Source organism: Engystomops pustulosus, chromosome 8 (assembly GCF_040894005.1).
Source record: "Engystomops pustulosus chromosome 8, aEngPut4.maternal, whole genome shotgun sequence".
NCBI classification, from domain to species: Eukaryota; Metazoa; Chordata; class Amphibia; order Anura; family Leptodactylidae; genus Engystomops; species Engystomops pustulosus.
In genome coordinates this window covers 101924120-101951518 of record NC_092418.1, presented here as the reverse complement: position 1 = coordinate 101951518, position 27399 = coordinate 101924120, and the positions used below count along the sequence as shown (strand labels likewise).

The 27399-nt window shown below is 42.2% G+C and overlaps 1 protein-coding gene across 1 annotated transcript in view; it reads left to right on the top strand.

Moving 5' to 3' along the window:
- Window positions 1-5024: 5024 nt before the first annotated feature.
- The window catches only part of CNTNAP5 (contactin associated protein family member 5), a 322294-nt gene continuing 299919 nt past the window's right edge, over window positions 5025-27399 (top strand). The window contains exon 1 of the mRNA XM_072122032.1: window positions 5025-5328. Coding sequence (XP_071978133.1) covers window positions 5247-5328 — 82 coding nt within the window. The 5' untranslated portion in view covers window positions 5025-5246. The remainder of the gene's footprint in view (window positions 5329-27399) is intronic.

The following is a 27399-nucleotide window of genomic DNA, read 5'->3' as shown; positions in this document are numbered from 1 at the left end:
GAGGAGATCACAACATACAGATTATACACCACCACTAGGGGGAGATCACTACATACAGATTATACACCACCACTAGGGGGAGCTCACTACATACAGATTATACACCACCACTAGGGGGAGCTCACTACATACAGATTATACACCACCACTAGGGGGAGCTCACTACATACAGATTATACACCACCACTAGGGAGAGATCACTACATACAGATTATATACCACCACTAGGGGGGGATCACTACATACAGATTATACACCACCACTAGGGGGAGCTCACTACATACAGATTATACACCACCACTAGGGGGAGCTCACTACATACAGATTATACACCACCCCTAGGGGGAGATCACTACATCCAGATTATACATCACCACTAGGGGGAGATCACCACATACACATTATACACCACCACTAGGGGGAGATCACTACATACAGATTATACACCACCACTAGGGGGAGATCACTACATACAGATTATACACCACCACTAGGGGGAGCTCACTACATACAGATTATACACCACCACTAGGAGACCACTACATACAGATTATACACCACCACTAGGGGGAGATCACTATACACAGATTATACACCACCACTAGGGGGAGATCACTATACACAGATTATAAAGCAACCACTAGGAGTAGTTAATGGGGTATTCTCGTCTGGGCACTTACATTCAGTTTCATTAATCTGCCATATGTAAACATTTCTTCAATTAGATGGTATTAAAAAAATGTTCCTGGGTGAAGATAATTTCTCATAAATGTAGCCATGTTGTCCCTTAGAAACGAGATTGCTTCCTTGGATATGGCCACCTCTGATGGATTGCGTGCACAAAGAAACAAAAAGTTATTGTATATAAAACATCCGAGGAGTTACTCCAGGTCCCACAGCCGTCCTGTGGTAATGATTGCCGAATCCTGGTGGTTCGGCAGGACTCTATAGCGCAAGTCTGGCCACCGCTGCCAGAGTGTGACGTGGTCGTATCCGAGGAAGCTATCTGGTTTCTAAGGGACAACATGACTACATTTATGAGAAATTATCTTCACACAGGAAATTTTTTTTAATTAACATCCAATTGAAGAAATGTTAACATATGGCAGATGAATTTAATTAAATGTAAATGCCCAGATGGGAAAGCCCCTTTAACTCCAGATTATATAGCAAGCTCATGATCAGTACATGACACAGTGACTGCAGAATACTGAATGCAGCTCTGGAGTATAATACAGGATGTAGCTCAGGATCAGTACAGGATAAGTAATGTCATGTATGTACACAGTGACTACACCAGCAGCTGAATAGTGAGTGCAGCTCTGGGGTATAATACAGGATGTAACTCAGGATCAGTACAGGATAAGTAATGTCATGTATGTACACAGTGACTGCACCAGCAGCAGAATAGTGAGTGCAGCTCTGGGGTATAATACAGGATGTAACTCAGGATCAGTACAGGATAAGTAATGTCATGTATGCACACAGTGACTGCACCACCAGCAGCAGAATAGTGAGTGCAGCTCTGGAGTATAACACAGGATGTAACTCAGGATCAGTACAGGATAAGTAATGTCATGTATGTACACAGTGACTACACCAGCAGCAGAATAGTGAGTGCAGCTCTGGGGTATAATACAGGATGTAACTCAGGATCAGTACAGGATAAGTAATGTCATGTATGTACACAGTGACTGCACCAGCAGCAGAATAGTGAGTGCAGCTCTGGAGTATAATACAGGATGTAACTCAGGATCAGTACAGGATAAGTAATGTCATGTATGTACACAGTGACTGCACCAGCAGAATAGTGAGTGCAGCTCTGGGGTATAATACAGGATGTAACTCAGGATCAGTACAGGATAAGTAATGTCATGTATGTACACAGTGACTGCACCAGCAGCAGAATAGTGAGTGCAGCTCTGGGGTATAATACAGGATGTAACTCAGGATCAGTACAGGATAAGTAATGTCATGTATGTACACAGTGACTGCACCATCAGCAGAATAGTGAGTGCAGCTCTGGGGTATAATGCAGTTTAGGATTGTATTTACATTGTGTTTCCATATATTCAGATTCTCTATGTAAATTGGAAATGATGGACGGAAGACATAGATTGGATATGATGGATGTGATGGATTTTACATCTCGTCGCTGAGAACAGATCGATAATACATTGTAGTTTTATGTAGCCGTTTCCTCTCAGTAATTGTTACTGTATCTTTAACACCTGTCCTTCCCTCGGTTTATCACTCGTGCACATTGAGCTTCTGCGCTTCTCTCTGATGGATATTGTGGGGCTCCGACTGCTGCGTCCTGCGTCTTCCGTGATGAATTTCTCCCTCGTACATACGAGTCTGTCTGTGATAATAGAAAATCACTAATGTTTTTCTCCTTCGTCTCTTTACACAGGATCTGCCAATACATCCCCAAGTCGGCATCTTATAAATTGCACAAACAAGGCCGAGGCGCGGAGGGGCCCCGTGACTGTAACCACATGCAGAATTGATTCTTCCCGGTGACAGGTGATTCTCCCCTTTTATCCGATTAGACAGATTCTCCTTCCTTCCAGCAAAATGGGTCACCCCGCTATAACCTGAGCGCTCCTCCGACTCCATAGATTGCTTCATCCTTTTATTACCAAGGGCCCGATGCCGCCTCCGGCTCTAAAATTACTGCGAGATTAAAAATGTCATAATGATGGTGCGGCTCGTCCCGACTCTCGCTCGGTGCTCTCAGGCGAGAGGAAGGAAGAATAATAGGGGAATGCGATGTCACTGTACTACAATAAGGAAAATAGGAAGAATATGTTAATTTGGGGTGAATTAAATTCAATAAGTTTACTGTATTAGAAAATGTTAAGAATTAGTTATCATTTGTTATTGACTTCCAAAAGTTGGGTCACCAAACTGGATCAGAGTCAAGGTTTAGGTAAGTCACATTAAAGTCATGGTCTTATTTCTTGATAAATTGATGATCGTCCAGTGTGACCACTTCTATGTCAGCAGAAGTTCTGCCATGAGGTGTTTGCTTCCATGATGCTAAGGAGGAGAGACATCAGCAGTGGGTAAGATTAATCACAGGTAGAGAACATAGAGGAAATGGTCTTCCCAGGAGAGGATATTCCAGGACATTCAGGAATGGAATGTTCAGGGATTTCTGATAAAGCCTCCATACAGACTCCACCCTTGATAAATAATGGGACCTCATGGATATAGTATATGAAAGCTCATTTCAAATGTTGCAATTTTCCTTGTCTATGATTGGTTGTGGTCCATAGTGGCACACTTAAGTTGTATATGTTGGGGTGTACCCACAGACATGATGATCTACATGCGATTTTCAGTATCCGGCTGAAGGTCATTGAGGCCAGCAAATACCTGGGGCACCACCCTCCATCAACACCTAGGAAACAGATGCTAGTGGACTTTAGCTTGGGTTGGTCATTGGTGGTCATTGGGTACATTTAGGGAACTCTTACTTTAGGGGGGTCAGTCTGTCCTTGGATCAATCAGTATGTTCACAGGAGAGACATGAGAATATCCCAGAGCCCATCTATACCAGGGTTACATGATTGTGGGAATGTTCTTGGACAGCCGGAGCGCAGGATACCCTACATTACAGGGAGAGTATAGGAAGTCGTGGAGCATAAAGGACAAGCTCCGCCCCATCTCAAGGCTCCTCCCTTTATACTATGTCATTTTTAATTTCTTTATTATCCAGTTTCTAACTATTTAGTCATTGCATACAGCAGCACCTAATGGTGTATTACACCCGCTGCCTTCCAGAGCTTATACACAGCACCCAATCTGAAGAAGCAGAACCGGGGAGGAAATAAGTTATAGGAAGAGATCATAATAATTAATGTCATTTCTGGATCCCAGAATAATAGACAAATAGGGATTGCATTGATGGTAAATGGTTTTGTTGGGCTTCTGGGAGTCTTACATTATATACATAATATAGGCAGAGGTGCCTAACAGGACCTTCAATACAGATGTAAAGACATTCTAATTGTATCTTACATGTTACTCCATACCTAAGCATCTACTATAGGAATTCACCATAAATTAAGCTCTAATGCATTGCTATGTGTCAGGGATCTGTAGACTGTGTGTATTTCACTGATACAAGGGAAGAAGAGCACAAAGCCCTTGCATATGCAGGATTGTAATGGCAGAGCCCTACACAATCCATATTTCTTTGAAGATTACACATTTGACTGGGAGGCAGTGCTTGATTTGAATATTTGATGCGGGAGAACCTCTTTGCTTTGCACATTAAGATCGCATTAGGGATTCGCTATTCTGGAATCACATACTTAATGATCAATGAGGCAGCTTCACACTTAAGACTTTGCTGCAAATTGACCTTTGAAACTATCTGCGATGTATCCAGCGGAGTAATATCCGCTGCAAGAAGTAAGTCACAGAGATTGTGCTCCATGGAGTAGTTATCCTTGACAAGCCCATTGTATGCGAATGCGTCCAGTTTACGGGGAGATTGTCTGCAAACAATGGCAGCTGCTCCAATTGTGAGGATGATAGTGGATGGAAAAAAATAATGTCCTTGTAAAATCCAAATCCGCCGGCCCTATACATTTCCACAGCTGTCACTGGAGTGTGACCCTTCCATTCCACTGCACATTGTCACAATTGTCACCAGTCATTGTCATCAGCCACAACAATTATCACCAGAAAAGCGAATCGTGAGTCACATTTATCAAAGAATTATTTGTAAACACAAAGATATCAACATTCCAAATCTGATACATCACAAAACAAACAAAATTATACAAGTGTAAACAAACAGAATCCTCTCTGCAACATTGTATCCGCTAGAGATTGGGCTGTCCTGCCAGTCCTGGGCTCCGGAGGATCCGCACATACATGGAGAGGACTGCAGCACAGGCTCATCCACAATCACTACTGCACAGGGAAAGCTGGAGTGTCTGCCTGCTCTGGGAGCCAGTGGGTGTAGCCTGGGATCCAGTGGGTGGAGAGCTCAGTGTTTGCCTATAAGGAGCTGTCCACCATCTCTGGTGCTGATTCTTCCTCCAGCTCAGTAACCTGCACGTCTCAGCCTGTGGATGTGTCTGTCTTGAAGGAGTCTGTGCAAGGGGATGTCTGCAGCTCAGGTTGGAGGATCTGGATGCTGCTAAGATTCCTGGGCTTGTCTGAGCAGCCGCCACACACACAGATCTGGGGATAATACATACAAACTCTATTCATTTACAACCCATATCATGGATTCGGATGCAAAAGTGGTTTGGGCTTTGCTGTGCCTGCTGCCTGCTCTCTGCCATCGGCGATCAACAGCTGCAAACTGTAAGTAACCGGAGTCACCTGCGCAATGGGGGCTGCCTGCAAGAATTGGGGGGAAAGTTAGTTGCTTGCAAGGCTGTATGGTAAAGGAATGACAGGCAGGAGCTGTGTACAACCAACAGGAGCTGCCTGGCATTGAGGTGGAGGCATTTACTGGAGCTCTGATTCATAATATGCTTCCAGAGGAGTCCAGGGCAGCCCACACACAACCAGCCTCTGCCTGTCTGATGTACAATTGTGGCAGACAATTTGCAGATTTCTGGAGCTTGTATTGCCCCTCCAGAGCCTGAGCTGCTCCCCTGTATGTGGTCTCATGGATGTGCTCGTGAATATAACATGAGGAGGACTGATGTGTTACTCAGTGACACCCTGTATGAACACACTGTGCGTAACTCCTCAAAGTTTACCATCTCCTCTAGTTGCCATCAGTCTCCCAGCCATTGCTGCTGCAGTCTGAGCCATAGGGAGAGTGTTTGTCATTCTGGAGGCAGAACACAAATGCGTCCAAATGCTTCCTGACAGGTCTTGTGGGTTCATGGAGATGCGATGTTCTCTGGCTTTAGGACAGATTCATAGAAGCAGGCTGCAGCAGAATAATGAGACAGGTCTATAGGCATGACTAGACATAATCGTGGTGTAATGTTTACTAGTAGTCACATCACCAAGTGCTCAAATCTGCAAACCCTGCACTAAACTCCCTCCTCCTGCACTAAGGAGACATCATGGGGGGCAATGAGCAGATACAAGGGGTGCAATCTGCTGGAGCTCAAGGATCAGCACATGAAATGGACAAGTTGGGTCATTCTGCGCCTTGTATAAGGGATTGGACCCCCTGGTGCTGTACCTCGGGCTGAACACTAGAGGTCAGTGTTGCTCTTCTGTAACATCCTGTAAAAATCCTCCAAACCGCAAGGAAAACACAGAGAAGAGATTACACATTGGATAAAGTATCAACAGCACAAGAGGGAAAAGAGGAGAAGCTTTTATCTCATAACCAGAGGAGAGAGAAGAATCCGACAAAAAGGGAAACAATAACACTGCCTAATGATCAGCCACATTGTAAAGGGGGATCACGCCGAACCCACAAACCTGGAGGGGATCAAGAGATCTGATAGTAACAGGATATATGTATGTAGGGTGTAGTATATGGCTGCAGATATATATATATATATATATATATATATATATATATATATATATATATATGTGTGTGTGTGTTGTGAGTATATAGGTACATACCACCTACACACACACACACATATATATATATATATATATATATATATATATATATATATATATGTGTGTGTGTGTATATATATATATATATATATATATATATATATATATATATGCGCAGTCTATGGGTACATATACGCCTATATATGTGTGTGTGTGGTGTGTATGGCCACTCTATAGGTACATAAACACTTATATATCTGTGCATATGAGCAGTCTATAGATACCTATACACACATATATATATATATATATATATATATATATATATATATATATATATGTGTGTGTGTGTGTGAGTATGGACAGTAAATAGCTACCTATACACCTATATATGTATATGATCTATACATAAACACTGCTATATAAAAGAGTGTGTGTATGGAGAGTATATATGTCTGTAGAGTGCGGTATATGTCTGCCTATATATGTGTGTATAGACAGTATATATAATGCATGTATAAGTGTGGTATATATGTGTGCATGTATATGCATGACTTTATGGGCAGTGTTTGAGGTATAAGTGGTTTTGCTTGTGTACATTAGATACTGTATATATATCCTCCGGGACTATTTCTCTGTTACCTCCTAAATACTGGGATGTGTAGAGGATAATTCTGAGCCTCATGAGTTGATATTTTCCGGGTGTTTCTTCCAGATGGACAAATCCATTGTAGGAGGATAATAAAATTCCTGACATTATTCCATGTAGGATGAATGATTTGGCAGCAGATATTTCTCGGATTCCTGTGACTGGGGCCGGGACGTCTCTGCTGTCTCTGAGCTCAGGAGATGTGCAGGGTCCAGGGAGGATCTGCGGCTGTAGTGTAAGGAGAACGGAGCGTCAGGTCCTGCACTTCCCTGGTGTAAGAGGTTCCCCGGACCTCTCATTGTGTGACATCAGGATCCGAGTGATTACATACATAGTAATTGCTAAGTATAGATGTTACCTGCAGTCCTATGTAACACAGCAGATAACACAGTAATAACTCTCTGACACCACTAGAGGGAGCTCACGACATACAGATTATACACCACCACTAGGAGGAGCTCACAACATACAGATTATACACCAATACTAGGGGGACCTCACTACATACAGATTATACACCACCACTAGGGGGACCTCACTACATACAGATTATACACTACCACTAGGAGGAGATCACTACATACAGATTATACACCACCACTAGGGGGAGCTCACTATATACAGATTATACACCACCACTAGGGGGAGATCACTACATACAGATTATACACCACCACTAGGGGGAGATCACTACATACAGATTATACACCACCACTAGGGGGAGATCACTACATACAGATTATGCACCACCACTAGGGGGAGATCACTACATACAGATTATGCACCACCACTAGGGGGAGATCACTACATACAGATTATACACCACCACTAGGGGGAGCTCACGACATACAGATTATACACCACCACTAGGGGGAGATCACTACATACAGATTATACACCACCACTAGGGGAAGCTCACTACATACAGATTATACACCACCACTAGGGGGAGCTCAATACATACAGATTATACACCACCACTAGGGGGAGATCACTACATACAGATTATACACCACCACTAGGGGGAGATCACTACATACAGATTATACATCCCCACTAGGGGGAGATCACTACATACAGATTATACACCACCACTAGGAGGAGCTCACTACATACAGATTATACACCACCACTAGGGGGAGCTCACTACATACAGATTATACACCACCACTAGGGGGAGATCACTACATACAGATTATACACCACCACTAAGGGGAGATCACTATATACAGATTATACACCACCACTAGGGGGAGCTCCCTACATACAGATTATACACCACCACTAGGGGGAGATCACTACATACAGATTATACACCCCCACTAGGAGGAGATCACTACATACAGATTATACACCACCACTAGGTGGTGATCACTACATACAGATTATACACCACCACTAGAGGGAGCTCACTACATACATATTATACACCACCACTAGGGGGAGCTCCCTACATACAGATTATACACCACCACTAGGGGGAGATCACTACATACAGATTATACACCCCCACTAGGAGGAGATCACTACATACAGATTATACACCACCACTAGGTGGTGATCACTACATACAGATTATACACCACCACTAGAGGGAGCTCACGACATACAGATTATACACCACCACTAGGAGGAGCTCACAACATACAGATTATACACCAATACTAGGGGGACCTCACTACATACAGATTATACACCACCACTAGGGGGACCTCACTACATACAGATTATACACTACCACTAGGAGGAGATCACTACATACAGATTATACACCACCACTAGGGGGAGCTCACTATATACAGATTATACACCACCACTAGGGGGAGATCACTACATACAGATTATACACCACCACTAGGGGGAGATCACTACATACAGATTATACACCACCACTAGGGGGAGATCACTACATACAGATTATGCACCACCACTAGGGGGAGATCACTACATACAGATTATGCACCACCACTAGGGGGAGATCACTACATACAGATTATACACCACCACTAGGGGGAGCTCACGACATACAGATTATACACCACCACTAGGGGGAGATCACTACATACAGATTATACACCACCACTAGGGGAAGCTCACTACATACAGATTATACACCACCACTAGGGGGAGCTCAATACATACAGATTATACACCACCACTAGGGGGAGATCACTACATACAGATTATACACCACCACTAGGGGGAGATCACTACATACAGATTATACATCCCCACTAGGGGGAGATCACTACATACAGATTATACACCACCACTAGGAGGAGCTCACTACATACAGATTATACACCACCACTAGGGGGAGCTCACTACATACAGATTATACACCACCACTAGGGGGAGATCACTACATACAGATTATACACCACCACTAAGGGGAGATCACTATATACAGATTATACACCACCACTAGGGGGAGCTCCCTACATACAGATTATACACCACCACTAGGGGGAGATCACTACATACAGATTATACACCCCCACTAGGAGGAGATCACTACATACAGATTATACACCACCACTAGGTGGTGATCACTACATACAGATTATACACCACCACTAGAGGGAGCTCACTACATACATATTATACACCACCACTAGAGGGAGCTCACTACATACAGATTATACACCGCCACTAGGAGGAGATCACTACATACAGATTATACACCACCACTAGGGGGAGCTCACCACATACAGATTATACACCACCACTAGGGGGAGCTCACTACATACAGATTATACACCACCACTAGGGGGAGATCACTACATACAGATTATACACCACCACTAGGGGGAGCTCACTACATACAGATTATACACCACCACTAGGTGGTGATCACTACATACAGATTATACACCACCACTAGGAGGAGATCACTACATACAGATTATACACCACCACTAGGGGGAGATCACTACATACAGATTATACACCACCACTAGGGGGAGCTCACTACATGCACATTATACACCACCACTAGGGGGAGATCATTACATACAGATTATACACCACCACTAGGGGGAGCTCACTACATACAGATTATACACCACCACTAGGTGGAGATCACTATATACATATTATACACCACCACTAGGGGGAGGTCACTACATACAGATTATACACCACCACTAGGGGGAGATCACTACATACAGATTATACATCACCACTAGGAGGAGATGACTACATACAGATTATACACCACCACTAGGGGGAGATCACTACATACAGATTATACACCACCACTAGGGGGTGCTCACTACATATAGATTATACACCACCACTAGGAGGTGATCACTACATACAGATTATACACCACCACTAGGGGGAGATCACTACATACAGATTATACACCACCACTAGGGGGAGCTCACTACATATAGATTATACACCACCACTAGGAGGTGATCACTACATACAGATTATACACCACCACTAGGGGGAGATCACTACATACAGATTATACACCACCACTAGGGGGAGATCACTACATACAGATTATACACCACCACTAGGGGGAGATCACTACATACAGATTATACACCACCACTAGGAGGAGCTCACTACCTACAGATTATACACCACCACTAGGGGGAGATCACTACATACAGATTATACACCACCACTAGGGGGAGCTCACTACATACAGATTATACACCACCACTAGGGGGAGATCACTACATACAGATTATACACCACCACTAAGGGGAGATCACTATATACAGATTATACACCACCACTAGGGGGAGCTCCCTACATACAGATTATACACCACCACTAGGGGGAGATCACTACATACAGATTATACACCCCCACTAGGAGGAGATCACTACATACAGATTATACACCACCACTAGGTGGTGATCACTACATACAGATTATACACCACCACTAGAGGGAGCTCACTACATACATATTATACACCACCACTAGAGGGAGCTCACTACATACAGATTATACACCGCCACTAGGAGGAGATCACTACATACAGATTATACACCACCACTAGGGGGAGCTCACCACATACAGATTATACACCACCACTAGGGGGAGCTCACTACATACAGATTATACACCACCACTAGGGGGAGATCACTACATACAGATTATACACCACCACTAGGGGGAGCTCACTACATACAGATTATACACCACCACTAGGTGGTGATCACTACATACAGATTATACACCACCACTAGGAGGAGATCACTACATACAGATTATACACCACCACTAGGGGGAGATCACTACATACAGATTATACACCACCACTAGGGGGAGCTCACTACATGCACATTATACACCACCACTAGGGGGAGATCATTACATACAGATTATACACCACCACTAGGGGGAGCTCACTACATACAGATTATACACCACCACTAGGTGGAGATCACTATATACATATTATACACCACCACTAGGGGGAGGTCACTACATACAGATTATACACCACCACTAGGGGGAGATCACTACATACAGATTATACATCACCACTAGGGGGAGCTAACTACATACATATTATACACCACCACTAGGGGGAGATCACTACATACAGATTATACACCACCACTAGGGGGTGCTCACTACATATAGATTATACACCACCACTAGGAGGTGATCACTACATACAGATTATACACCACCACTAGGGGGAGATCACTACATACAGATTATACACCACCACTAGGGGGAGCTCACTACATACAGATTATACACCACCACTAGGAGGTGATCACTACATACAGATTATACACCACCACTAGGGGGAGATCACTACATACAGATTATACACCACCACTAGGGGGAGATCACTACATACAGATTATACACCACCACTAGGGGGAGATCACTACATACAGATTATACACCACCACTAGGAGGAGCTCACTACCTACAGATTATACACCACCACTAGGGGGAGATCACTACATACTGATTATATACACCACCACTAGGAGGAGATCACTACATACAGATTATACATCACCACTAGGGGGAGCTCACTACATACAGGTTATACACCACCACTAGGGGGAGATCACTACATACAGATTATATACCACCACTAGAGGGAGCTCACTACATACAGATTATACACCACCACTAGGGGGAGCTCACTACATACAGATTATACACCACCACTAGGGGGAGCTCACTACATACAGATTACACACCACCACTAGGAGGAGTTACATGATATTGTTAAAAAATATATGGCAATAATGTTTAAATTAGAGATGGCAGATGACGTCTTAAGCCTATTGACTTCTATTGATTAAACTTTCTTTTTTAAATTCAAGCATTAATTAAACTGTAATTGATGTGAGCAGCTTTTTCCACAAATTCATAATAGTTGGAGTAACTAACTAGATCTTACTCTATAAATTGATTAATCTAACAGTAAGGAACCGGACCCCACAGCTCTCTATGGTTTTGCTTCCCAGGGTTCCCTAATGGTGCTCCTCCACTTTCTCTAGTGATGTTCCTCTGTTCCTCTAGTGATGCTCTTATCTCTTCCTAGTGGTTCTCCACATCTCTCCCTACTGGTGCTCCTCAGTTCTCCCTACTGGTGCTCCTCAGCTCTCCCTACTGGTGCCCCTGAGCTCTCCCTTCTGGTGCTCTTTAGCTCTCTCTACTGGTGCTCCTCAGCTCTCCCTACTGGTGCTCTTTAGCTCTCTCTACTGGTGCTCCTCAGCCCTCCCTATTGGTGCTCCTCAGCTCTCCCTACTGGTGCTCCTCAGTTCTCCCTACTGGTGCTCCTCAGCTCTCCCTACTGGTGCTCCTCAGCTCTCCCTTCTGGTGCTCCTTGGCTCTCCCTACTGGTGCTCCCCAGTTCTCCCTACTGGTGCTCCTCAGCTTTCTCTACTGGTGCTCCTCAGCTCTCCCTACTGGTGCTCCTCAGTTCTCCCTACTGGTGCTCCTCAGCTCTCCCTACTGGTGCTCCTCGGCTCTCCCTTCTGGTGCTCCTTGGCTCTCCCTACTGGTGCTCCTTGGCTCTCCCTACTGGTGCTCCTCAGTTCTCCCTACTGGTGCTCCTCAGCTTTCTCTAGTGGTGCTTCTCAGCTCTCCCTTTGGGTGCTCCTCAGCACCTCAACCCCCACAGTGGTGATCCTTTGCTCCTCATCTCCCCCATCCTAGTGGTGCTCCTCATCTCCCCCCATCCCAGTGGTGCTTTTCAGTTCATTATAATGTTTCTTTTCAGCCTACCTTAGTATTGCTCCACAGCTCCCCCTAGTTGTTTCCCTGAGCATTCCAAAGTTGTACTCCACAGATCCTCCCTATTGGTGCTTGTTAGCTCGCTCTAGTGGTGCTCAGCTATCTATGTTGATGCTCCCTCTAGAGGTGGCTGTAGGAAGTCAACATTTTTACATTTTTCTCTACATCAAATTTGAATGGACCCCAAAGCAAACCATTGGGGCTTATTTACTAACGGTCGAGGATTGCACTTTCATTGGACTGTTCATGGTATTCAGGATTTTGCCGCTGGGACAGGTATTTAGCAGGGGATAGTGTCACATGCGATCGAACTTGGGTGCAGCTGCGCTGCTGCCATGAGACAGAAATCGGTTGGTGGGCCGTCGGATGATCTGACTGATTTGGAATACACGCAGGATTTAACTTTCAATTTGTGTCGCAAGACAATGCACTTAGATGCACCAGGAAGAAGAAGGTGAACTCCGACTTACCTGAGCGGGGAAGCGACACATGTAGGATATCGGGCGCACGATCTTAGTGACGCGTCACAGGGCATTATACACGGACAATGCACTTTCTATGAACTTCTCCGGACGGGTAACTAAATGTGCCCCAATGTCTTTACCTACAAACCATCATGTTCTATCTATGGCACCGCTGCTCCCATCTGACACCTGGGAGTAACCAGAACCTCCGGACTCCGCTAGCTGCACCACTGAATTCTGACACACATTGTTGCTGTAGTTGAAGTCCAGAAAATAATGAAGTGAACATGACTGCTGCGTAGTGACGCCATAAATCTAACCCCAGGCTTCTCGGATCAGGATGAATGAGCACGTCGGTTCCGGACTCTGGTCTCGGGGAAGGTATTGGATGAGACTGAATGAGTAATACAGGAGGTAGAAGGATTAGCCTCGTCCATCCTTTTCGGAGTCCGTCAGCTGCTCTACTGATATCTTCTGTGAGGCTGAATTCTCATTCCTGGATAATTTCTCTCTCAGATGATCATATCTGCACAGATGATGTCCTGTGGATTTGGGGGAGGTATTTAGGTTACCATAAGCCGAAACATTATTCCAGAAGAATCTGTGACTCATAACTGAGACTGATGGACTTCTAAGGAATCTGTATAGATCTATCAGATTATAGATTATTCTACTACTGCCTCCTCATATACAGATACATACAACACAGGGAGGACACTGACAGCAAAGGCTTCGTGACAATGGAAATCCGCTAACGCATCCAGAGAGCCCAGTACAACATCGCTAAGGAACATTGATATCTAGACCCCAAAACATATAAACTTTTTTGATTCTTCATTGACCCCCCGATATATGGTGATCAAAAGGTCAAATGTAGAAATTGAGAGAGAGCAGTCTGAGAGTGCTGAGAGGAGACTGTCCCTGGGTATAGAGGAGAGAGGGAGCAGTGTGAAGTGCTGAGAGGACACTGTCCCTGGGTATAGAGGAGAGAGAGCAGTGTGAAAGTGCTGAAAGGAGACTGTCCCTGGGTATAGAAGTGAGAGTTAGCAGTGTGAGCATGCTGAGAAGAGACTGTCCGTGGGTATAGAAGAGAGAGAGAGAGAGCAGTGTGACAGTGCTGAGAAGAGACTGTCCCTGGGAATAGAAGAGAGAGGGAGCAGTTCGAGAGTGCTGAGAAGAGACTGTCCGTGGGTAGAAAAGAGAGAGGGAGCAGTGTGAGAGTGCTGAGAAGAGACTGTCCCTGGGTATAGAAGAGAGAGGGAGCAGAGTGAGAATGCTGAGAGGAGACTGTCCCTGGGTATAGAAGAGAGAGGGAGCAGAGTGAGAGTGCTGAGAAGAGACTGTCCCTGGGTATAGAAGAAAGATGAAGCAGTGTGTGAGTGCTTAGAGGAGACTGTCGCTGGTTATAGTAGAGAGATGGAGCAGTGTGAACATGCTGAGAAGAGACTGACCGTGGGTATAGAAGAGAGAGAGAGAGAGCAGTGTGACAGTGCTGAGAAGAGACTGTCCCTGGGAATAGAAGAGAGAGGGAGCAGTTCGAGAGTGCTGAGAAGAGACTGTCCGTGGGTAGAAAAGAGAGAGGGAGCAGTGTGAGAGTGCTGAGAAGAGACTGTCCCTGGGTATAGAAGAGAGAGGGAGCAGAGTGAGAATGCTGAGAGGAGACTGTCCCTGGGTATAGAAGAGAGAGGGAGCAGAGTGAGAGTGCTGAGAAGAGACTGTCCCTGGGTATAGAAGAAAGATGAAGCAGTGTGTGAGTGCTTAGAGGAGACTGTCGCTGGTTATAGTAGAGAGATGGAGCAGGGTGAGAGTGCTGAAAAGAGACTGTCCGTGGGTATAGAAGGGAGAGGGAGCAGTGTGAGAGTGCTGAGATAGGACTGTCCCTGGGTATAGAAGACAAAATAGAACTGTCCCATTGTACTATGATTTCCTATGATCCTTTGTGAGAAACCAGAGAAGTCTGACATAAATGAGCCACACGCCCCATGTTAAAGGTGCACCAAAAAAAGTAATGCCCTCTGTTAGAGCAGTGCAGGGGGAACCAGATTCATGAAGAACGTGGGACAGAAATCCTGAATCTGGCGCCCCCTGCACACTACACAGGTAACTACATATAGTACTCTGCACCGCTATACGTAAATGTGACCCAATGTGATACTTCCAGATGATGGTGGTCACAGAAATTCCAGAGCATGGTTCCTTTGGCTTGACCTGTGATGAGCGGTGCTTGCTGTTGTAGGGTTTTTGTGATTTTGGCTGGCAGTGTCGCTCTGCTACAGTCATACATCAAAGACTGTGGATATAGGATCTGCAGATAGTCCTCCATATGCAGATGACAGCTTGCAGTAAAGAAAGTGTTGCTAACACATGTTCAGATATAATATTTACAGCTAATTAATGGCTAAAAATACTTTAACACAATTAACTTAACACTTGGTTAGGAGGGGAACAAAACACAAACATCAGTGGAAGGGGAATGCAAGTTCTGAAAAGAGAGATCAGAGGAGATGGTGTTATCTACAATGCACAGAAATCATGTGTCATATGGCTGGGAGATCTCAGTATGTGGCACATCATAAATCATAATCAATAGAACTTCCAAGGATACATGGAAACATTTACTGAGGACCCTGTGTCAGCTGTCTGTCGGACTGTGCACATTCTGCAAACTGCTTGCACATATGTACTATAATACTGCCCCCTATGTACAAGAATATAACTACTATAATACTGCCCCCTATGCACAAGAATATAACTACTATAATACTGCTCCCTATGTACAGGAATATAACTACTATTATACTGCCCCCTATGTACAAGAATATAACTACTATAATACTGCCCCCTATGTACAAGAATATAACTACTATAATACTGCCCCCTATGCACAAGAATATAACTACTATAATACTGCTCCCTATGTACAGGAATATAACTACTATTATACTGCCCCCTATGTACAAGAATATAACTACTATAATACTGCCCCCTATCTACAAGAATATAACTACTATAATACTGCCCCCTATGTACAAGAATATAACTACTATAATACTGCCCCCTATGTACAAGAATATAACTACTATAATACTGCCCCCCTATGTACAGGAATATAACTACTATAATACTTCCCCCTATGTACAAGAATATAACTACTATAATACTTCCCCCTATGTACAAGAATATAACTACTATAATATTGCCCCCTATGTACAGGAATATAACTACTATAATACTGCCCCCTATGTACAAGAATATAACTACTATAATACTGCCCCCTATGTACAAGAATATAACTACTATAATATTGCCCCATATGTACAAGAATATAACTACTATAATACTGCCCCCTATATACAAGAATATAACTACTATAATACTGCCCCCTATGTACAAGGATATAACTGCTATAATACTGCCCCCTATGTACAAGAATATAACTACTATAATACTGCTCCCTATGTACAGGAATATAACTACTATAATACTGCCCCTTATGTACAAGAATATAACTACTATAATACTGCCCCCTATGTACAAGAATATAACTACTATAATACTGCCCCCTATGTATAAGAATATAACTACTATAATACTGCCCCCTATGTACAAGAATATAACTACTATAATACTGCCCCTGTGTACAGGAATATAACTGCTATAATACTGCCCCCTATGTACAAGAATATAACTACTATAATACTGCCCCTGTGTACAGGAATATAACTGCTATAATACTGCCTCCTTTGTGCAGGATTCTTTTTTATGTGAGGTTCAAAATAAATACAGTACCTTTCCAGTTAGTGATACAAAATACAGATTAGACAAATAATTATCTGACAATTCATGTTGTGATATCAATGTATTTTTGGAGGAATTAGTCCCTTTTCTTGACTTATAATGGAGTCATCAGGTTGAAGGACTTAAGATGGTTTGGTGGAATCCACCTCCCTGAAGATCAGACGTGAAGAAGCTGTGGAAAGATTTCCTTATCTTGATTCTTTTCAGAGAAGGTCAAAAGTAACATGAAAATGAAGCGCTGTGTGGTCCCCGACATGTTGACTGCGCAGTTAGAATTCTCAGCAGGTTTAAAGCTAAAGAGCAATTATTTAACAATGATTTTCTGGTTTAGAATGCAGAATAGATCTAAGTTTATCTTCACACATGGAACGGAAATTTATTCTGCTATAAGTGCGCCCCCCCCCCCCTTCCCCCCTGCTGTACACTGCACTGTACAAGAGCAACCAAGAACATAAAGGGAAGAGAAGATTTATCTGGATAGTTTTCTGCAAATAAAAACATACACACAACATTGTCCATATACACAGTACAAAATATACTACTAATATTAGCTGCTCCTTACATACAAAGATATAACTACTATAATACTGCCCTCTATGTACACGGATATAACTTCTATAATACTGCCCCCTATGTACAGGAATATAACTACTATAATACTGCCCCCTATGTACAGGAATATAACTACTATAATACTGCCCCCTATGTACAAGAATATAACTACTATAATACTGCCCCCTATGTACAAGAATATAACTACTATAATACTGCCCCCTATGTACAAGAATATAACTACTATAATACTGCCCCCCTATGTACAGGAATATAACTACTATAATACTGCCCTCTAAGTACAAGAATATAACTACTATAATACTGCCCCCTATGTACAAGAATATAACTACTATATTACTGCCCCCTATGTACAAGAATATAACTACTATAATACTGCCCCCTATGTACAAGAATATAACTACTATAATACTGCCCCCATATACAAGAATATAACTACTATAATACTGCCTCCTATGTACAAGAATATAACTACTATAATACTACCCTCTATGTACAAGAACATAACTACTATAATACTGCCCGTATGTACAGGGATATAACTACTATAATACTGCCCCCTATGTACAAGAATATAACTACTATAATACTGCCCCCTATGTACAGGAATATAACTACTATAATACTGCCCCCTATGTACAGGAATTTATATTCCTGTACATGGGGGGCAGTATTATAGTAGTTATAATACAGTTATAATACTGTCCCCTATGTACAAGAATATAACTACTATAATACTGTCCGCTATGTTCAGGAATATAACTACTATAATACTGCCCCCTATGTAAAAAGAATATAACTACTATAATACTGCCCCCTATGTACAAGAATATAACTACTATAATACTGCCTCCTATGTACAAGAATATAACTACTTTAATAATGCCCCCTATGTACAAGAATATAACTACTATAATACTGCCTCCTATGTACAAGAATATAACTACTATAATACTGCCTCCTATTTACAGGAATATAACTACTATAATACTGCTCCCTTTGTACAAGAATATAACTACTAGAATTCTGCCCCCTATGTATAAGAATATGTCTACTATAATACTTCCCCCTATGTACAAGAATATAACTACTATAATATTGCCTCCTATTTACAGAAATATAACTACTATAATACTGCTCCCTTTGTACAAGAATATAACTACTATAATACTTCCCCCTATGTGCAAGAATATAACTACTATAATACTGCCTCCTATGTACAGGGATATAACTACTATAATACTGCCTCCTATGTACAGGGATATAACTACTATAATACTGCCCCCTATGTACAAGAATATAACTACTATAATACTGCCCCCATATACAAGAATATAACTACTATAATACTGCCTCCTATGTACAAGAATATAACTACTATAATACTACCCTCTATGTACAGGAATATAACTACTATAATACTGCCCCCTATGTACAGGAATTTATATTCCTGTACATAGGGGGCAGTATTATAGTAGTTATAATCCAGTTATAATACTGTCCCCTATGTACAAGAATATAACTACTATAATACTGCCTCCTATGTACAGGGATATAACTACTATAATACTGCCCCCTATGTACAGGAATATAACTACTATAATACTGCCCCCTATGTACAGGAATTTATATTCCTGTACATAGGGGGCAGTATTATAGTAGTTATAATCCAGTTATAATACTGTCCCCTATGTACAAGAATATAACTACTATAATACTGTCCCCTATGTTCAGGAATATAACTACTATAATACTGCCCCCTATGTAAAAAGAATATAACTACTATAATACTGCCCCCTATGTACAAGAATATAACTACTATAATACTGCCTCCTATGTACAAGAATATAACTACTTTAATACTGCCCCCTATGTACAGGAATATAACTACTATAATACTGCACCCTATGTACAAGTATATAACTACTATAATACTGCCCCCTATGTACAAGAATATAACTACTATTATACTGCCTCCTATGTACAAGAATATAACTACTATACTACTGCCCCCTATGTACAAGAATATAACTACTATAATACTGCCCTCTATGTACAAGAATATAACTACTATAATACTGCCCCCTATGTACAAGAATATAACTACTATACTACTGCCCCCTATGTACAAGAATATAACTACTGTAATGCTGCCCTCTATGTACAAGAATATAACTACTATAATACTGCCCCCTATGTACAAGAATATAACTACTATAATACTGCCCCCTATGTACAGGAATATAACTACTATACTACTGCCCCCTATGTACAAGAATATAACTACTATAATACTGCCCCCTATGTACAGGAATATACCTACTATAATACTGCCCCCTATGTACAAGAATATAACTACTATAATACTTCCCCCTATGTACAGGAATATAAATACTATAATACTGCTCCTATGTACAAGAATATAACTACTATAATACTGTCCCCTATGTACAAGAATATAACTACTATAATACTGTCCCCTATGTACAAGAATATAACTGCTATAATACTGCCCCCTATGTACAAGAATATAACTACTATAATACTGCCCCCTATGTACAAGAATATAACTACTATAATACTGCCCCCTATGTACAAGAATATAACTACTATAATACTGCCCTCTATGTACAAGAATATAACTGCTATAATACTGCCCCCTATGTACAAGAATATAACTACTATAATACCGCCCTCTATGTACAAGAACATAACTACTATAATACTGCCCCCTATGTACAGGAATATAACTACTATAATACTGCCCCCTATGTACAAGAATATAACTACTATAATACTGCCCCCTATGTACAGGAATATAGCTACTATAATACTGCCCCCTATGTACAAGAATATAACTACTATAATACTGCCCCCTATGTACAAGAATATAACTACTATAATACTGCCCCCTATGTACAAGAATATAACTACTATAATACTGCCACCTATGTACAAGAATATAACTACTATAATACTGCCCCCTATGTACAAGAATATAACTACTATAATACTGCCACCTATGTACAAGAATATAACTACTATAATACTGCCTCCTATGTACAAGAATATAACTACTATAATACTGCCCCCTATGTACAAGAATATAACTACTATAATACTGCCCCCTATGTACAAGAATATAACTACTATAATACTGCCTCCTATGTACAAGAATATAACTACTATAATACTGCCTCCTATGTACAAGAATATAACTACTATAATACTGCCCCCTATGTACTATAATACTGCCCCCTATGTGGAAGAATATGTATCATATATACGGAAGTTATTGCTAGGCTCCTGCATTATCTTACAATGGCCTCAGCATTTTGCAGACATTTTGTTGCTTGTACAATGAGGCAAATACTGAAACTGCAACCAAAGCAGTAAATACCTGAATTGTGTTTATTTCAGAAAAAAATGTCATCAATGTGGAGAAAAATATTAAAACATTTCATTTGATTGGGGGGAACAATAGTGACCCCATTATGGTTCCTAAGATCTTCTTCTGCTCCTCATCTCTATTATATTGGCTGTATGTTGTGTCAGTCTTCACTGTGGTTTAAGCTTTACATTCATGTCCCTCTGGTCTGTGCTCTTCTGCTTTGTCCTCTCTCTTAGGGGGAGATGGATGTATGTGTCGGGTGCAGGGGATGACTAGACCGACTATCTGCGTGTCTGATACTCGATGGTGAGTCCAGCGCTGGATAAGACGGGTGACTTGTACTTTGAACCTTACATTATTTACTCTAGTTTGCCGAATTTTCTGGTCCATAATTTATTTTCTGCTGTGGCCTCACCCCCTTTTTTTTCGATCAGTCGAAAAACAGCCTAAAAATTGTCTGAAACCTTCAATAACTGTGGCATCTCCCCAATCTGTCTGCTGATTTGGGTTCCCTATGTTCCTTTGTCCTAATCCCATGGGGTGACTATTACAGATCTTGTAGCTTCTTAAAGGGCCAGAGTACCAGCACAATGGGGCAGATTTACTTACCTGGTCCATTCGCGATCCAGCGGCGCGTTCTCTGCGCTGGATTCGGGTCCGGCCGGGATTTTTTAAGGTAGTTCCTCCGCCGTCCACCAGGTGGAACGCACTGTAATACACCGAGCCAGGCTGAGTGAAGGTAAGTGCAACGCCCCCCCGATTTCCATCGCGTGCATGCCGGCGTTGATGCGCCACAATCCGATCGTGTGCGCAAAAATCCCGGGGCAATTCCAGGAAAATCGGTGCAAATCGGAAATATTCGGGTAACACGTCGGGAAAACGTGAATCGTTCCCTTAGTAAATGACCCCCAATGTGTTCACATGATAAGTCTCAGGCACCTGAGAACACAGCAAGGTGCTTGAGCAATAAGGTTCCCGGGCTGCTCCTGTGTGTCAGGGTTTACTGGTTCCTGCCTGCTGACAGTTTCCTATGTACCTGATGTTGTCTCCTGCACCTGCTGACCCTGTATACTTACCCCATTTTGCCTTTGGCTTCAGTCCTCACCCCACAACTCCTGCCCAGAACTATTCCTGAACCTGCCTCTGCCCTGCTCCAGTGTCCCGCATGGTCGTACATGAAAAGTTTGGCACTTGGAGGCTTCTCTTTATCACAATCCTGATCTCTCTATGGGGTTAAAGGATGAAAACCATAAGGTCAAATCCAAACTGGTGACACGAGAGTCCGAAACTCACTGCCCATCACAGTGCACGAGCACGGCTTGGGAGGTAGGATGAGCCGACCTGTTTAGGATCCGGTTCGGCTAAGTTCAGCTGATTCCAAACCTGAGCAGTTCAGGTTCTGGTATTAAACCCAAATGTTTGTTCTTACTGGAAACACCCTTGCAGGTGTTACCCTTTAAATGCCCCATCACAGTGTCGCCATTTTCCAAGGATCAACTTTTCCCAGTGACTGCGGCTTTACTGGTGGGATGTAAAGAATTAACAGCCTGTCCTGGTACCGATTAGCAGGTGTTGATGGCGGGTGAGCAGGTGTTGATGGCGGGTGATGAGTCCAAACCCAAACTTCTGTCTGAAGTCTGGCTTTAGGAACCCGGACCCGCAATGTTCAGCTTGGATGAGATGGGGTCCGCCTATCACAGGGTTGGCCTCTTAGGTATCCGAGGCCATTGTGTGATATTGCAGGAGCAGTAACTTTTCGTTACAGTATAATGTATCAGCGCTGTATAAGGATGGATGCTTTTTTCGGATGCCCTACATAAATACGTGTACATAGAGGATGGGGGAGGGGAGATATTCATTCCCAATCATGAAGTGTCAAGGTATCTCTCATGACTGAATCCCCTGTGGGTTTCTGCTGCGGGATATTCGCTTTCAAATCTGGATTTCGGCAAATCAGAAATGGAAAGACAAACGCGTTTCAATAACACGGAGACGACCGGAGCCTAATGTAAGGCGCTGTCATGTCAGCCGCTCCTCGCCACCGCTTTCATTACGCGGTAACTAGATTTCGTGTTCTCTACCAGGCGCCAAACACAGAGAAACTTCTCGCCTTCTCCTTGTAGCAGGAGTGCGGCTGCCGTCAGCGTCTGATACCTCACTGCCAAGATTGTGTCAGGACGTGTCAGGGAGATGCGATTACTCCGTAGAAAACTCTGTTATGTCTTCACAAATGTTCAGTCCCAGATGGAAGGAAGGGGGGAAAGTTCTGCGCGCCTTAAAGGAGAAGTCTCAGCAGGCCCCTTACTAAATGCATTATCCCGTGTTTAGAGGCCGTGAGCGAAGAACAAAGCGGAATAAGCAGATGCTTCACAAATCCCTTTCCTGGGAGATGATTATACTCCGTGCCTCGGGCGCACTCGCTCTACTCCTGGCTCACAGGGATTAAAGGTAACTAATAGATAGAGACAGAATTTAAAGGGACTGTCTAGGATTAGACAAACATTGTTATTTTCTTCCAGAAACATTGCCACCCCTGCCCATAGGTCATATGTGGTATTGCAGCCTGTTCCCATGCACTTCAGCTGGACACAGCCCAAGCACAGGAGTGCAGCCACTTTGTTTCTAAATCTGCCCCACCCCATGATCACATGACCAAAACAAATGTATCCACTGGAAGTAAACAATGATCTCTCTTTAACATGTACAATGCAGACCAATAGTTTAAACACAACTTCTCATTCAAAGAGTTTTCTGCATTTTCATGACTATGCAGACTGAAGGCATCAAAACAGATACAAGAGGTAGTCACCTGAAGAGGTTTTCACATCACAGGTGCCCTGTCAGGGGTAATAAGTGGGATTTCTTGCCTGGTCATGTCCTGCAGGTGAATGACATAGTGACGGAGGAATAACGGAGCTCAACAGGCAGGTGTAGAACCCAGCAAAATTCCCAATTGTGGGTCAAACCCTTTCATTGATACGTGTTTAAGCAGGGTGTAACGTCTTAACTATTAGCATGATTGGTTGTCATACATTTAAATAATGGCTTATGATTGGCTATTAAAATAACACTTCTGATTGGTTAATTATCAATCCAATTTGTAATTGGTTAATACAATAGTCTAATACATTTGATAGGTTACTGATCAGCTCTTTCATACTTTATATGATGTATATTTGCTATTATTATTATTGCTGACAAGCACACAATTTATCTAATCCTAACACTTGGCTACCGACTGGAGTCAGCGAGTTTTGCCGACTTGTTGTTTTCTTCACAGAGAAATTAGAAACACATAAAATAAAAGTCTTTATCCAGCGGGTCGGGGAGGGGGTGGAATAAACTCTTGGCCTGTTTTGGAATAAACTCAAACCCAGTTTCACTATTTTTGGACTTCGAGTGCAACTTCATGTTTGGAATTTCACCCTGGACTCTGGAGGCTTTGCACCCCCATTCATAGGGGCTAAACGGGACATAGTGCTGCTGTGGATAGTTATGATAGATAGTTATATGTGAGATAGATAGATAGATAGATGGATAGATATGAGATAGATAGATGGATAGATGGATAGATAGATATAAGATAGATATGAGATAGATAGATAGATAGATAGATAGATAGATAGATAGATAGATAGATATGAGATAGATAGATAGATAGATAGATAGATAGATAGATAGATATTAGATAGATATGAGATAGATAGATATTAGATAGATATGAGATAGATAGATAGATAGATAGATATTAGATAGATATGAGATAGATAGATAGATAGATATTAGATAGATATGAGATAGATAGATATTAGATAGATATGAGATAGATAGATAGATACAAAATTCGGAAAATCAGCAGCACAGTCCCCGTGAGAAATGTAGGTAATGGGTGCTATCCTTAACTCTCACCAGTCAGAGTCCAATAGATATACGTCAAAGAAAACGGCAGCACTCCAAACTTGTGAAAAACTAGGTGTTTATTCCACCTCCCGCAACGTTTCGGCTGTGTTCAGCCTTTGTCAAGCAATTTGTGTCTAATTACATACAGGTATATATAGTCACAGTGTGATGACATCATACAAATGGTAAACAAACATTGTGCACTAGTTTGTGCTTAATCAATACATGTTACAGTGATTATACAGCAATCAATACAATAATACACTGATGGGGATCATACATCATTATAATAATGTGAAAAAGTGTTGTACGATTCTATAAAATAATAGAAACAATGTGCCATCTCACCTGTGTGGGAGTCTCCTCTCCGAAATCAAAACAGGCGCTCGTCGCGTACTAACAATGCGACTGCGCATGACTGTGACGTGCAGTGGAGAGCAGATCATATGCGCATGTCGCGCATGCGCCGAACAAGAAAAAGTTGATGTCAGCGCCATATTGGAAGAGGGAATCTAATCTCAATAGTTATAAACCGGCGCATGCGTGGAACGTCAGCAAGTGTCCACGATCGCCATCGTAAGTAAGGGATAACTATAACAACAAGATGTCAATAACAGTCCTGGGATGGGCATGTACAGAGAGAGAAATAAGATGTATAATACGTCCATGGTAAGTATATAGTGCCCTAAGATATACAAAGTACGGCACAGCGGAGGTAACAAACGGACCCCAAAATTTTGGGCTGAGTGTATATTATTTAAAGAAACTGTCCCAAAGTAATGTGGGTAATAATACCACGGCTTGCAGAGAACTGCCATCCGTGTGAGTTAATGGGAGTTGCACCATACTGTAATGGAAATGGAGCCATCTCCACACCAGAAGATGCGCGATCTCACCCACTAGTGGACAAAATATGGAGTAAGCCCTAGAGGTCGGAATGTACCGAATTCTAGAAGCGTATAGCTTCACTTCAATAGATCAAAAAGATCCATAGAGAATAAACGCATCCCATCACAGAGGGTGATGCCTAGAAAATAAAAAAAGGACTGTAATGTATGATCTGCTACTCCATTCCAAAAGCCACAGAAAAAAATATATATAAAAAATATTTGATTATGATCATTTTATTAATTATATACAAAATTAAACAAAAAGAAAACAGGTCGTTGAGACAAGAGGAGAGATCCACATGCGGTGAAGATGAAGGTACAGTGATGTGACAGTGAATATCATGATCTAGGAAAAAAGAGAAAAAATTTTGGTTAGAATCATATGGTAAAGACACCATATCCTATACCGAGGAACGCAAGAATGTAAGTAACATAACAAGGCAAACCAATCACTTCAGAAAATTCCACTTGTCTTAAAATCAACATTAAGTCCATTAGGTTTAAGTGTATTGAGTTTAAAAATCCACTCCAATTCGCGTCTTTTTAACAGTTTCGTCCTATCCCCTCCTCTCCTCAGGGGCGGGATCCTGTCAATGAGACGAAACCTGAGTTGTCCCTCTCTATGTTTGCATTCATAGAAATGTTTGGGGACAGGTAGGTCTTTTCTACCGGCCCTGATTGTGTAACGGTGCTGGTTTATCCGGGTTTTAAAATCCAGAGTGGTTTCCCCGATATACCACAAATTACAGATAGATAGATAGATAGATAGGAGATAGATAGATAGATAGGAGATAGATAGATAGATAGATAGGAGATAGATAGATAGATAGATAGATAGATAGATAGATAGATAGATAGATAGGAGATAGATAGGAGATAGATAGATAGATAGATAGATAGATAGATAGATAGATAGATGATAGATAGGAGACAGATAGATGATAGATAGGAGATAGATAGATAGATAGATAGATGATAGATAGATAGATA